The 15352-nt window shown below is 40.7% G+C and overlaps 1 protein-coding gene across 1 annotated transcript in view; it reads left to right on the forward strand.

The window, feature by feature from the left end:
• The window catches only part of LOC130076855 (cellular tumor antigen p53-like), a 37454-nt gene extending 24338 nt beyond the window's left edge, over window positions 1-13116 (forward strand). Inside the window, exons 5-10 of the mRNA XM_056242127.1 lie at window positions 2747-2859; window positions 8776-8885; window positions 10009-10133; window positions 12533-12639; window positions 12735-12838; window positions 12966-13116. Of these exons, the coding sequence (XP_056098102.1) occupies window positions 2747-2859; window positions 8776-8885; window positions 10009-10133; window positions 12533-12639; window positions 12735-12838; window positions 12966-13020 (614 nt within the window). The 3' untranslated portion in view covers window positions 13021-13116. The remainder of the gene's footprint in view (window positions 1-2746; window positions 2860-8775; window positions 8886-10008; window positions 10134-12532; window positions 12640-12734; window positions 12839-12965) is intronic.
• Window positions 13117-15352: the final 2236 nt, after the last annotated feature.

A 15352-nucleotide genomic window follows, 5' to 3' on the forward strand; every position in this document is an offset into this window, starting at 1 on the left:
CAGGATATGGCATCCTCGCCCCGACATTTGGAAGCTGTACGTTTGGCCTATCAGAGGTTCCGTTCCGCCTGAAACCGGCTCGCCTCCCTAGTGTTCCCTCGTGGGACCTGTCAGTCGTCCTGGAGGGTTTGACAGAGGCTCCCTTCGAGCCCTTGGAGTCAGCCCCTGAGCGGATTCTGACTCTTAAAGGGTCACTTCACCCATTTCAACATTAATCTTTATTGAAAGTGGGTCATATATGTAGTCGAAATGTAAAAGAAATTTTGAATTTGATGCCCTCTTGACCGAGAAAAGACAGAAAATAACTTTAGTGCGCATTTGTATGCAAGACAACAACTCCCACAATGCACCACATTGCACAGCTCCGCAAGCCACTCCCACTAATCCAGAACAGCGCAAACATCAGAGAAATCACTTTTCCGTCTACAAGGCTAACGTTAGCTGCCACCAGAGTTAGAAATTCATTTCACACAAAATTTCTAGTTAGTTGGCTGTGGCGAGCAGGACGAGGGCGAGGGATGTGATAGGACAGCGCGAGGCCGGTGGCGCGAGTGATAATGAACGACAGCTGTGACGCACCGGTCTCTCTCGCGTCTCTCACCGAGGAGCGGACGCATAAAACGAGGAGCGACGACAGGGCAGATCGAGAGAGGAACAGGCCTGATTTTATGTTGTGTTTTGTTTCTGTTGTGTGTGGCCAGCAGTGAGGGGCTGCTCGCTTATATTTTTGTTTTGTATTTGTTTATTTTACTATTAAAATGTTTAAATGTTTGCCGGTTCCCGCCTCATTCTTCCCACAACAACGAACCCCGTTACATTGGCAAACTCATTAGTGAATTACTCCTCGTTTGTATTTCTTTCTATATGGTGAATTATTGCATGATGATGATAAAGTTACCTGGATGTTCAGTCAGAACATATGCGGTGCGAAACTTGGATGGATCACAACACAAACGTCCGTGTGCTCGTCTGATTCAGAGGTTTCGTCCAGGTGATATTGCGATCGTTGAAATTCTCTGCAGCAGACGGACTCTATCTGTGTCCGTAGCGCACAGCGAGAGCCGAGAGCACGACATGTAGGCACCAGCAGTCCGCCCAGCTCGAGCCAGTCCGGGCTTCTCGTCTGCGCCGGGCTGGTCTCCTGCGGCGGCCGCTGCCGCAGCCGACGCCGCCGCCTCTTGTTCCTCCATCAGCCTCAGCTGCTCTTCGCTATATTGTGGCTCGTATAAATAGCCACGAACATCAGTTTCGAGCAAAAGATTTTCAAAATCCTCGTCTTCCATATCGTGTGTCGTAAATTCAGGCATTATGGTAAATCTAACTCCTTGAGCGCTTGTTAGCTTAGCTTGCTGTCTTCCAAGCAAGATGGCGGATTAAAAGTTTAGTTTCTTCAGGTTTAGTCCCACCCACTGATCTGTAATAGGCCGGTGGGGTGAGTGGGTCCCACGCCCTTGAATAATAATGAGCTAAAGGCTGTAGTTTTCTTAATATGCAATGAAATTTATCTTCCGTCCTATCGTGACGCAAAATGACGATATTTACGTCACGATAGGACGGAAGTAAAACACTTAAATCCTTTTTTCTCCCATCTCAGAAAAAAAACAAGCAAAATTCCACCATCATTATAATATATGACTGGGTTTCTAACAATACAAACCTTAATGCAAATGGGTGAAGTGACCCTTTAAGGTTGCTCTTTTGTTGGCTTTATCTTCACTAAAGCGGATGGGGGATTTGTAGGCTCTCTCTATTAGTGAGTCGTGCTTGGACTTCGCTCCTGGCCTGGTTAGGGTTACCTTGAGGCCGAGGTCGGGGTATGTACCCAAGGTTCTTTCCACGGCGTTCCGCTCTCAGGTTGTTAACCTTAACGCTTTCCACCCTCCTCCTTTTGCCTCTGAGGAAGAAAGGAAACTTAACTTGCTCTGCCCGGTCCGTTCTTCGAAGTTGTATGTAGATCGCTCAGGCGGTTGGAGGAAATCAAACCAGCTCTTGGTATGTTTTGGTGCTGGCCGCCGCGGGCTTGCAGCATCAAAGCAGAGGATTTCCCACTGGGTAACGGACGCTATTTTGCTGGCTTACGAGGTGCGTGGTTTGCCTTCACCTCTTAGCATCATGGCACATTCCACCAGAAGTGTGGCTTCCTCTCAAGCTCTCTTTAGAGGGGCCCTCTTGGAAGACATTTGTGTGGCGGCAGGTTGGTCCTCTCCGCACACCTTTGTGAGGTTCTGTAATTTAGATCTTGACATGACTCCAGGTTCCCAGGTTCTATCTGCTTGAACTGATCATGGTTATTATTATTTGGTCTGGTACCAGTTATGGCAGCGCTTAGCTTGACGAGTTTGGTATTTCGTTCCCACTGCGCTTTCCCCAGCGTTGAGTGAACCTATGAAAGAGAACGTCTCTGGTTACTTGCGTAACCTATGTTCTCTGAATAGGGAACGAGACGCTGCGTTCGCTGCCAAGCTCCTCGCGCTGCCGACAGTTTTTCTTTTCGGCAGAGAAATCTGAGGAGAGGATGGCGCGCGTTCATCATGCTACAACGTAAGAGCGTCGGGGCGGAGCCAGCTTTGCGCGAGCGCCATCAGCCAAAGAATTGACGTGATTCTAAAGGGCTTCAGGCAATCGGCACATCCAGAGGATATCCCACTGCGCTTTCCGCAGCGTCTCGTTCCCTATTCAGAGAACATAGGTTACGCAAGTAACCAGAGACGTTTTTTCTATATTGATTGTCCTTTCCTCTTCTCAGGTATTTCTCACCGTAGTCATCTCATCCGTGTGGAGGGTAGTCAAAAAATACAGTACCACCAGGATCTAAACACCAAGAGGCATAGTGTGACGCTGCCTTACGAGTCCCCGCAGGTACGCTAGAATTCAGCACACTGCTTAAATTCTTGATTAAATTAAAGAATGAATGAAGCAATTATATAGCACTTTTTTTTTGTTCTACTGTTCACTCAAAATGCTTAAACTGCACACTGGTCTACAATTTTTATCTTCGAAGTCATCTACTTCGGAGATAAAATGTGCTATTTATTATGTATTTTGGTGTGGTGAATTCGAATATGACAATTAAAACAACTGATTATCTACTGTTTCCAAGAGTAGATAATCCAAATTTTCCAAAAATGTAAGTTTTTACATTTTACTTCTATGTATATTGTGTAGATGGTACCTGTCCTGTTTATGTAACACTTAAAAAATCAGCAAAAGTATTCTATAAATCAAATCTATTATGAAACAAAAGGTAAAAAAATGATGTACATAGTTTAGTTCAGGGATATTCAACTAAAATTTAAAGAGGTCCAGTTTCTTGAAGCAAAGCTCCGGAAGATCATATTGTCTAACTATTTAGTGTGATGTATATATTTAAGTAGCCAAGGAGTTTTATCAACATCTGCATGTAATCAATGCCTGACTGTCAAATCAAATGAATTCAGTACAATTCAAAAACTTTTTGACAATATTTGTCATGTAACACAGAACTGAACATTATACATATCTGCAGTCATGCATATATGTTCTCTCATTAAAGTGCTTAAAGCTGCAGTCTGGCGTTTTTTCCTCTTTGTCACCATCTCTGTTCGAAATCTGCAATTGCAGTCATTCGCGGAAGTATCAACTTTACGTGAGTTGTACTTCAACACCCTCGACGCCTCACAGCGCGGAGGAACACAATGTTTGAGGAGACTGTGAGGCTGTCAGTCACCGCGTCGGTGTGGATACTGTCATTCAGAATCACAGATTATTCTTTTTGGAAGTATGACCAACATAATAATTTTCACCGGAAAATGTCATCTGAACAAGTAAGAAACATCCACCTTTGTTCTGGTTCTGACATTGCAGTAAACCGCGCTGATTAAATCTAACAATCGCTTATAAGTTATCATATCACGCAAAACCGTGCAAATTATACTTTGTTCTCAAATTGTTAATGTTAACAATGTCAGCATTGCGTGACTACATGTAATGTCCTTCCGATATGTATCCTTGTTTTCGCATGGGTCCGGTTGCAGTCTCTTTTTTTCTGTAAGTTAGCCACTCCGAAGTCCGAACGAAGTCTTTTGCATTTTACAGCGGGTGAATCTGTTGTCACTGGTGATCGTCGTTTGAACCTTTCTGGATCCGCCATCAAATTGATAAGTTTAATTATATCAAGTGCAGTGAGAAAAGGCTATAAATCTCCACCTCCAACATCCTCACACGCAATATAGCCTACTAGCCGAGACTCCTCCTTTGTGTACAGATGTGACGTAATGACGCAAAGACATGCTCGAATCTCCCGCGGAAATCCACCAGTACCACTGGAATTAAAAACATTATTACAAGCTTACCGCTTTGAATCGAGCTAAGGCAAGCATAGAGTTTTGAACACTGGCTGGTTATGTATTTTCTCAAATATGTATTTTGGATCATTTTTAACCCCAAAAAAGCTACGGACTGCAGCTTTAACTTCAGACAAATAAAGGGAGGAAAAGCTTGAATTTCCCCTTTTCTGTTTCACATCTTGACTCAACAGTCTCAACCAATTTTACAGATAATAAATCTCAACACATTTTAACAATTGAAAAGTTTGAGTATCACTTCCTTCCCCTCTTATATCCCACTCCCCCACTTTTTTGCTCAGTGAGAGAATTGAGCGCTAGCTTGTCTTGCCAGGATTTTAAACCTGGGCTTGAATGGAGTCAGGGCCATTCTCGTATACGTGGAGGTGCTCATTGGTAAGCCTGGAACGATATTTAGTTTTGATTGTTCATTGTGGAGAAAGCTGCCTCCCAGTTCTATGTGGAGCCAAACATGGTCAAGATGTAAATGACTACTTTCCTCAGACCTGGGAAAGCTGTCTCGGGGACCATTTAGAACAGAAAGTGGAAGCGTCAGTTATTACAAACTGCTCTTTCAGGGCCACATCTGCTTGGAGATCAACCAATTGCATCTGGAAAGGCCCAGCATTTACCCATTTAAAGTGCTGTGACTTCCTTTGAGAACCCCTTGACATCTGTGATGAGAAATGGGTTCTGAATGAACATGATGAGCTGCTGTCCAAAGCTGAAGCTGTCAAAATGCTTGCTTAAGTTTACAATCAACTTATCAAAGTCAACAAAAGACACATCTCTCTGTCCCTGAACCTTTTCCTGCACTGCTGGGAAGTGTGCACAGTCTTCCTTGAACACCTCAAGTTTCCTCTGAAAGGAGCAGACAGCTGTCATCAGTTCACAAATTGAATTGTCCTTGCCCTGTTGCTTCAAATTCATTTCATTCAGATGTGAAGTGATATCAACCAAACAGTCCACGTTATCCATCTGTTTCTCATTTTCTAAAAAGAGATAAAACTGTGTTGCCTTTTGACTTCTTAGCTCTGCCAAAAAAGATGCTACTTCCCTCCTGATGGACCAAAAGCGCCCTAACACCCTGCCTTTGCTGAGCCATCTCACATTGCAGCAAAAGATCATCAGCATTGGCATCAACTTCTCTGAGGAATTCCCTAAGCATACGATGCTGGTTAGAAGAGGATGCCCTGAGAAAATGTGTAGTTTTCATCATTGTATTCATCACCTCAGCGTGCTCATCTGACAGGGAGGTGCAAAGGACTGATTGATGAATGGTGCAAAGGACTGATTGATGAATGATGCAATGGTAAGCTATGAGCTCAGGATTGTCCTCTTTCAGTTGTACTACAACTCCTTTATCTCTCCCTATCATAGCAGGGGCTCCATCTGTGGTTATTGAAACCACTTGTTTTGGCTCTATTCCTCTACATCTCCTTAATGGCCAGGTAGATGACTTCTCCTCTTGTACTGGTCTGAAGGGGAGTGACACCTAACATATCTTCACAGAATGCTTTCTGGTCTGTTGAAAAACCTGACATGCACTAACAGCTGAGCATTGTCAGATGTCAGTGGACTCATCCACAGCTAAGCCTACACATGATGCCTTATGCATGGCTTCATCTAGCTGGGTTAGCACGTCCTGAGTTAATGTCACTTTTCTTTGTGGCAGATGATATATTTGCTTTATTTTATCACAAAGCTCTTGTTTTTGTTTTCCCTCAAGTAGTTTCAGCTACTGCACTCATGCATTCTTTGACAACCCCTCCATCAGTAAATGTCTTTTTATGTTGACCCAAAATCCAAGCAACTCTGAGGGAACACTCATGAGCATGTTGTTGGGCAGTGAATGTGTGGCTCAGGATCCTGGTGGACTGGTCATATTGGGCTCTGAGACTACTTATTTTCTGTGATCTCACTTCAGTTTTGAGTGGGTATGTTTGTTCATAACCTTTGTTTTGTCTCATTAAGGTGTTTCATATTGGCACTTTTATTAAGTGCCATGGTTTCTTCTTGCTTTATCACTGTCCGCATTTCTTTTTTTGGAGAGCACCATTTGTAGCTTATTTTTCTCTCCCTTTCTCCGTCTCACTAGACTGTTTCTCTCACTCTCTCTCTCACTCTTTCTCACTCGTCTTTCTTCTCAATTTTCTCTGGTTCAGTCGTTTGTATCCCTATCTTGTTTTTTTTTCCTACCTTTTCATGTGTAACTTGCCTCCTAGCTCTCTCATCTGCCTCTAGCTCTCTCATCTGTCTGCACTGTAGAGTCGCAATGTTTACCGCCTGGAATGCACAGACTTGATTGGTTGAGCAGTATCACGTGGGATGGCTTAACTCGCATGCAATTGGTCTGTGTGTTTCCTCATCCACTAAACCACTACCGTAAAGACTACAAAAGCTGTGCTGGTTAACACACCTGATCCAGCTCAACTTCTTCAGGCTTATTTGAAAACTACAGGTATGCATGTTTGAGCAGGGTTGGAACTAAACTCTGGGAATTGAGGTTTGCACCCCTGCTGTATGATTTTTAGAGCTGATATGAGGCAATTTGTTCAGCAGAGTGATGTAAGCTTCGTAATGATAAGAGCTGCAACTAACAATTATTTTGATAATCGATTAATCTGTCAATTATATTTTTCCCTATTAAAGCTGCAGTAGGGAGTTTTGAGAAAACATTGACTTAGCCTGAAAATTTGTACAAGCACAACTTACAGGTCCCACCCCCTTGCTCTCTGCTGCTCCCTCCCTTCACAGTTCCTCCCCCACAGCGGAGCCTGCCGTGAACGTGCAGGCTAGTAAGCAGGGCCACCGATGACGGCGGATAAACAGTTATGTCACATTCACTAGTAGGGACCCTCACGGACGACTGCTGGCACACAAAACAGAACATAAAATCACAATGTAAAATCAAGCCTGTTCCTCTCTCCACTGTCGTCGCTCCTCCTTTATGCTTCCGTTCCTCCGTGAGAGATGCGAGACTGGTGCGTCTCACAGGTGTCGTTCATTATCACTCACGCCACCGGCCTCGTCCTGCTCGCCACAACATTATTTCAGCAACATGACAAGCCAGTGAATTAGCAGGTTTCAATTGTTGCTTTGCACAGTGTGCGTGACATTTTATCTACATGTTACGCGGCTAGAGTTTTGACACCGAGTCAATGGGCTCTAATTCTTTCTTTTTCGCTTGTTTATCGTCATCTGTCTTTTTCCTTTTACCCGTCTTTGTTTTGTGAGCAGGTGCCACTCGAGAAATTGGCAGTTTAGGTTGTTTCTCCGCCAATCTTGAGTTTGAACGACTGGTACGCACTGTGCTAGAGAGGGGTGTGATCAGCGCGTACACGAGCGTGATTGACACTGCTAAGACATTCCTCCTGGCTCTGATTGGTTGTTTCTGACCAGGAGCGGTATATTTCTGCAAATGGCAATAGGACCACTGGGAGGAGCCAGAGGAGCTTGATTTTTATTTTTTTTTTTTTTTTTTACAGATTATCTGTCTCATATTCTACTGTCAGGACATATTGACAGTTTTAACAAATATGGAAAAAAAATATTTTTACAAAAGTTACCTACAGCAGCTTTAATCGGATGGAAAATCTAAAAAAAATTAATTAATTTTAATCCATTATTTTAAACAATGTTATTCCATATCCTGCCCAATGCTGTCCTCGGAAATGTGTGTTATGTCGATTAGATGCAACGATTATAGATTTTGTTGGTATGATTAATAATCACGGTTTCACGATTATGCATACATTATGCAATGTATAAAATCACATGAACACTAGATTTTAAAGTGTTCTTTATTGCTGCCTTATTCGCTTTCAGATTTAGTAGCAGCAAATCGCACACACGGCCTCATAAAGGAACACAGGCTGGCTGTATGACGCTTTCATACGAAAATAATTTCACAATGAACATTGTTAAACTCCATGTTTGTCTGTGTTGTCAGATCATCAGGGCAGAAAATTTATCCTTTTATGAGAAAAGCCCTGTTTGTGGGATTTATTCTCTTGACATCTGGCAAGCCCATACAAGATGGTGTATGCTTGTTACCAATGCAAGATAATGGAAATGTCTAAATAAAAAAGGACAAATAATCAACTGGGCAAATATCGCAACGATTTTTTTCTTTTTCAGAAAAGCAGAAATCATTTAAGTTATAGCGATTAAAATATGATTAATTGTGTAGCCCCAAAGGGATCTCTTCTCATCCACCACCGGTGTGCAGCATCTACCTGGAGGATGCGATGGCAGCCACAATATAACTGCGCCAGTGCGCTCCCCATACACCAGCTATAGATGGAGAGGGAGTGACAGATCCAATTCAAAGGATGGGGATTAATTAGGAGGTCATGATTGATAAGGGCTAATGGAGGAATTTGGCCAGGACACCGGGGATCCGGTGCTTCTCTGTAACTTCATTGATTGTATTTTGTCTTTGTCCCTCTAGCTGGGTTCAGTGGTAACCACCATACTACTGAATTTCATGTGCAATAGCAGCTGTATGGGTGGGATGAATAGGAGGCCAATTCTCACCATACTGACCCTGGAGACATTCGAGTGAGTCCCTCTCTCCTATTTTCTCTTCTTTTGTTTGTACTGGCAGTTAGGGGTGGGAATCTTTGGTCACCTCACGATCCGATCCGATTCCGATTCTGGGAGTCACGATCCGATTCCAGAACGATTCTTTATCTACCTTTCCCCCCACCCCTTATTAATTCATTAGTTTACATAAGTAATTAAGTACTTTTTAAAAAATAATTACAAATTAATTTGTTTTTATTAAAACAGTTGTATGTTAAGAATTTTAAACTAATATAACAAATAATAAAGAGGAGCATAGAAAAATATGACAAACAACAAACAAAAAGTGCTTTCAGTAGCCTATAGATTATCTGAACGTTTTCCATTCAAGAACTGTGAGTGATTTTTCTTCATCTTTAGCCTACTGTTGTTTTTTACTATGACATCATAGACTGTCACTGCGGGAGATCTATTAAGCTGCATTCACGCACGCATCTCTTTTGAAATAAAAGAAGTAATGCGGTGTGTCCTGTCCGTTTAATCCCTTAAGACATAACTGGCTGTGTTTACGTTAATTTTGCACAAGTACATTAAACCACTACACGGAGTCGCACAGCCGCATGCGCGAGCAGTCTCACAAACAAAGCGCGCGTCAGCATTTGAAATTGAAAGCAGCCTTCTGTTAGTGAGGTTCATATTTTAAATATATAAGTCCACTGCCTTCCAAACCACATAAATGATGACTTCGTAGAGCATTTGTAAGGAAAATACCGACGGGCAACAGCACACTTCAAGTGTAACATCAAAGAAAGCGCGCGTCTCTCATAGCGTATCCTGTGCAATGAAGCCTGTGAATGTCCTTGTAATTCGCTTCAACCTTTCCGAACTTTATGAAAGATTATTTTACGGAAGGTTCGAGTGGTGTATGTGTGTGAGGAATTGGAAGCAAGCAGAATACGGGTGTTTCTAAAGCAAACTCAATGTCATCGCACATCTGGTTAAAAACTAAGCTCAGAATCGATTCTGGAATTCTCAGAATCGATCCAGAATCGTTGGAAAGAGAATCGCGATGCATCGATGGATCGATTTTTTTTCTCCCACCCCTACTGGCAGTACTTGAGATCAGGGTTGAATGTTTGGTGGTGTTCTTTATTCACAGCAAACAGGTCCTTGGTCGCCGATGTTTTGAAGTTCGAGTGTGTGCATGTCCAGGCCGTGACCGCAAAACGGAGGAAGACAACCTGAAAAAGATTAATGGGGAGATGGTTCCTAGGACAAAGAGAAGTAAGTGTTTAAATGAGGAGGCTGAAAATAAGATGGATACCACCTCAAATTAAAAAAATGTACAATTGCTAAGACATTTCTTTAAACCATTTCTCACAACTTTAAACACCAAAAAAAAACCACTACCTGTGTCCATTCTCGAACCGTTGAACCCATTTCCACTGCAGAAAGGCGGTTCCTGTCCAGAAAGATCGGTTCAAAACTTGCTGGTCTCAAACGGAGCCGGGGCTCAGGACATTCTGCGGGAGCACACAATAGTGATGCGCAGAGCACGATTATTCCGGACACCGGAATAATCCACGGGTCGGTCGGGCCAAGTAATGAAACATAAAATTCCAATTAATTTTGGGGTGGGTTGCGATTGGATGAGAGGGAAATTAATGTGATGATTTTATTAAAGACATGGAACCCTCATTTCACTGTAAAACGCAATGAATGCGCGTCCCTTTTTAATTTTTGTTTTCAACAACAACTTGTATCTCTTCAGGGAAAACTAGTCTCGTGTAGCCAGACCTTTAGACTTACAGCAGGAAGTCTGGACTCTATCGCAGCTTTCATTGGCCAAGGACTGCCCAAGAGGACGTTTAACTGACATGTAACACAACCAATAACAGTTCGTTTTGTTCGGGTTAGGGTTAGGGTTAGGGTTAGGGTTAGGGTTAGACGTTAAAATGTAAATTTGACGGCCGTACGCAAGTCGACTTGCGCTTAAAGAGTAACCCTTGAACTTGACGCACAACGTAATGACGAACGCGCTTGCCCTGTTTGTTTGAACCGCGAGAGGTGTCAAAGCTTGCGCTACTCCTACGTCATATGTCAAGTGTTACTCTTGACGTAAGTCGACTTGCGTACGGCTGTCTACCGGAAGCTAGTTATTTTAGTCGATAAAGTTTTAAATATGGATATTTTTTCTTACACAAATGCATTGCTTCACTTCAGAAGGCCTTTATTAACCCGCCGTGTCGAGCACTTTGGCATGGATGCGCTTTGATGGACTTCCAAAAAAATATACCCATTGACTCCCATTATAAAGCTTGGAAGAGCCAGGACATTTTTTTATATATAACTCCGATTGTAGTCATCTGAAAGAAGAATGTCATATACACTTAGGATGGCGTCAGGGTGAGTAAATCATGGGCTAATTTTCATTTTTGGGTGAACTATCCCTTTAAAGTGTCTTTAGTGTTTCCATGGTCTCTACGGAAGTAAAACTGGATATGACGTTATTGACGGGTGACACAATGACACGGGCCGTTACACTGGTTAAAATAGCTTATTTCTCTGGATTTAAACAATGTTGGAAACATTTAGGATAATGTAAGTAGACAAGTCAACAAAATATTTAACAGTTTTAGTGGTATTTGGATATTTTAATTTCAAAAATCTTACATATTGTGCCTTTTAATTAAATGAATGCATTAAATCAACAGCCCTAATTCAGGGAAGACAATTGATGCACTACATCAAAAAATTTGAAACACTGCATCCAGAGCACGTAGTTGCAGAAAAAAAGAATATTGGATACAGTAAACCAATTTGGCAATTAGGTAAAGTATTGTTATTGCAATTTAGCTGAATATATTGTGTACTGCAAGTATAATATTGTAGTGAATATTGTGTAGGATTGAATTTGTTTATTCAGCATTTCCATACTGTAAAAATGCAGTAGTCCCAACTGCAAAAGGTTATAGAAAACTCCAAATGTTTTCATGTTATAGTACACTCAAAAATAATATTTTGCAAAAAAAGTTCAATGTTAGATTAAATCTTCCTCAGCATCACGTCTTTGTGCTGGGTCCATCCTGAGGACATTGTTCACATCACAGGCAATGATGTCCCTTGCTAGGCAATGGGAAAAACCCTCTGGTGTGCCAGAGCCAGCTCTTTCTCGCCCTCATCCTCTTCCTCCTCGTCCATCACCTCTTAGACGTACAGTTCCTCCTCTCCCTCTCAGATAGTTTGCATCCATTGTTTGTATCAACGTCAGTGCACCTGTGCACTCTGAACTGGCTTATATGTTGTACAGTTGTTTTAATCACATCGTAAAAAACAAATGTGAACAAGTGGTTGTGTGTAAACAATGACAACTGTGTTGTAGTTGTTCAACTTTTGATTTCCAGCACAGTGCAAAATGCTTTAGTGAGTGAGAATGTGTTTAGAGTTTTGCAAAAAGAGTGCATAAGAATTGCAAATAGTGTCTAACTGAACTTGTTGGAGGTTTTGCCTAAAGAGTGATTTGACAAACATGTTTAGGCCACTGAGCATTTGGTCCAGAGAATGGGGTTTAGTGTTTTAGCAATTGAAAAAAATGGTAATATCTAACCCATCCCAGTATTATGTGCATTATTTGTAACTATTTTATCTGTTAAATCTTATTCACCTTAACCCAATCACACCAGAGCGTCAGGTTTCTGATCAGTTAAAAGAGCCGCTCCCTGCTGCTGGTCTTGCGTGCAAGAAGATCAAGGCTGACTCCAGTTCTGACGAAGACCTCTACGTTCTTCATGTGTGTAGCATGGGAATATTTTTAAATTAACTTATTTTACAAAAAGACAATTCATGAATTTCTTAAGGTTTTTTTTTTTCCTCATTGTTTTCTAGGTACGGGGCAAAGAGCGTTTTCAAATGCTGAAAACTATAAACGCTAGTTTGGAGCTTATGCACATGATGCCTGTTGCTGACCAAGAAAAGTACAGACAAAAACGGTACGACTCCTGACAGCCATTTTGTTGGTCTCTGTTTTTGTTCCTTGTAACACTAGTTAATATTTCCTTAATTTTTACATGCCAAATAAGTAGTTTTATTTTTTACTTATTTTAATCTCTCCTCTAGACACGCCTCAAAACATGATCAATCCTGTCTGCAGCCGAAGAGTGGCAAATCTTAAAAGATTCAGAATAAATGGCTTTTTAAAATGTTATTTTATATGCACAAAAAAAATCTGTGTTCTGCTTCTCGTTGTTCTGAAGGTGGGGTAACCTGTTTTTTTTGTTTTTTTTAGATGCCAAAGTTTCAAACATTCTGAATTTCATTTTTTTTTTTTTTTTTTACATGCTCAATTTTTTTATATATATATATTTTTTATTAGTATTCAAGTAAAATGTTTTCTAATTTGACTTCTATTCATCTGTCGTGTACCTTACCTTATTCCAGTGTCACCAGTTTTTCCATGTTTATTCACACATGCAAATGCTTTACTACTTTACTTCAGTTATCTTTTGTAAAACCAGTAAGGATATATTTGTAAAAAATAAAAGATTAATGTTGAGTTTGTGATTGCATATTAGATCTGAAGCGAACAAAAACTGTTTCTTAACCCTGATGCATCTAACTGCACAAATAGAAAAGGAATTTCAAAAGCGTTTTTATAATAGTTCAATGGGGGATTCTGTTTGGGGTCTGAGGTATAATTTGGGGTATAATTTCTTTAAATTATATTTAAAATTGAAGTACTGGCTTTTGCTTGTCAAACAAGAATTCAGGATAAGCATACAATTTTTGATTGTCAACCTGCTTCAAACACCCTCATTGAAAATTACATTATTTCTGTTTGGGGTATCAGAAGCATTTTGTAAAAATGAATCTATGCTGATGCTTTTGAGTTGCTGTACCTGCGTTGTTGACAGTTTATTTTGATTTATAAGACATGTGATGTAAAAAGTTTTTTCTGGCTGATCCCTTAAACACATGCAATGTTACAATATTGGAGTCACATCTAGTAGTAGACACAATCCCAAAATTCAGTTTGACACCATCAGCAACAGTTTACTTGGTTTTTGTGGCTAAGATAAACAATATATAAAATAACATTATTCATTCTACTTCCATTCAAAATATTTTGTATCTCCTGGAGAATTTTTCTCAGATAACATAAGAAGATCTTACCAAACTGGTTAGCTTCTCTTAGTCCATTGGTACCCACTGCTTTGTTTAAAAATGTTAGACGCCATGGCCCTTGCATGCTTTCTATAATTAAGTCTCTGACGTCTGGTTCTGTTCCAATGTATTTCAAGCAAGCTGTTGTTCAACCACTTTTCAAGAAAACGAATCTTGATCAATCTTTGCCCCAAAAGTATATAAACCTATTTCTAAGTTAGCTTTCATGGCTAAGTTCCTGGAAAACTGAGTGTGTTGGCATCTTTGGAACAGCCTTAAAGTGGTTCTCTTCATACTTATCAGACAGGTCTTTTTCAGCCAGAGTTCAAAATTATGCCTCATCAACAGCATTTCTGTTCTATGGTGTTCCCCGGGGTTCTGTTTTGGCCCCATTGCTTTTTGCGCTATATTTGCTGCCTCTTGGGCAATTAATACGTACATTTAACGGTGTTTATCATTGTTATGCAGATTATGCATTTATTATCATTTATTTTAAGCCTTATGAAATTACAAAATTGGCTGTTCTTCTAAATTGCAAAAACGATATAAAAGATTGGATGGCAGATAATTACTTGCCGTTAAAGGAATAGTTCACCCAAAAATTATCACTTACTCACCCTCAAGTTGTTCCAAACCTGTGTGCATTTCTTTCTTCTGCTGAACACAAAATATATTTTAAAATATGGTTAACCAAACAGTTGAATGACCCCATTGACTTCCATAGTAGGGAAAAAAAATACTATGGAAGTCAATGGGGGGCCATCAACTGTTTGGTTACAGACATTCTTCAAAATTATCATCTTTTGTGTTCAGCAGAAGAAAGAAATGCACACAGGTTTGGAACATTTTGAGGGTGAGTAATGATGACAGAATTTTCACTTTTGGGTGTACTCCCTTTAAATACTGAAAAAAAACCCAGAAGTTCTTATTTCTCCTCTTGCTGGTGTTCTCCCGAAAGTGATGGACAGCCTTGTCCCTTTATCTTATTCTGTTAAAGCTACCCTTTGTAATTTAGGTGTTTGTGGAACAGGCCTTGAGTCTTGATCAGCATGTTAATTATCTTGTTCTTACTTGTTTTTATCAGTTGAGAAACATTGTTAAACTGAGGCCAATTCTGTCATGACAGCTTGAGTGTTTGGCATGGTAATGGTTATGACAATGTTAACATGTTTGATATTGGCGGAATACATCTGCTACACTGCTGCCGTTTTGTTTTTTGGTACACTTGTCTCAAACACTTATAAACTGAATAAATGTAAGATTTAATTTTATTTTACTGAGATAATATTCAGTTGCATAGCCATTATTTGTGAAAACTGCTGCACATCTGCGTTGCATCGAGT

This window comes from Rhinichthys klamathensis, unplaced genomic scaffold, assembly GCF_029890125.1.
Source record: "Rhinichthys klamathensis goyatoka isolate OS25496 unplaced genomic scaffold, OSU_Roscu_1.1 h1tg000695l_1, whole genome shotgun sequence".
NCBI lineage: Eukaryota > Metazoa > Chordata > Actinopteri > Cypriniformes > Leuciscidae > Rhinichthys > Rhinichthys klamathensis.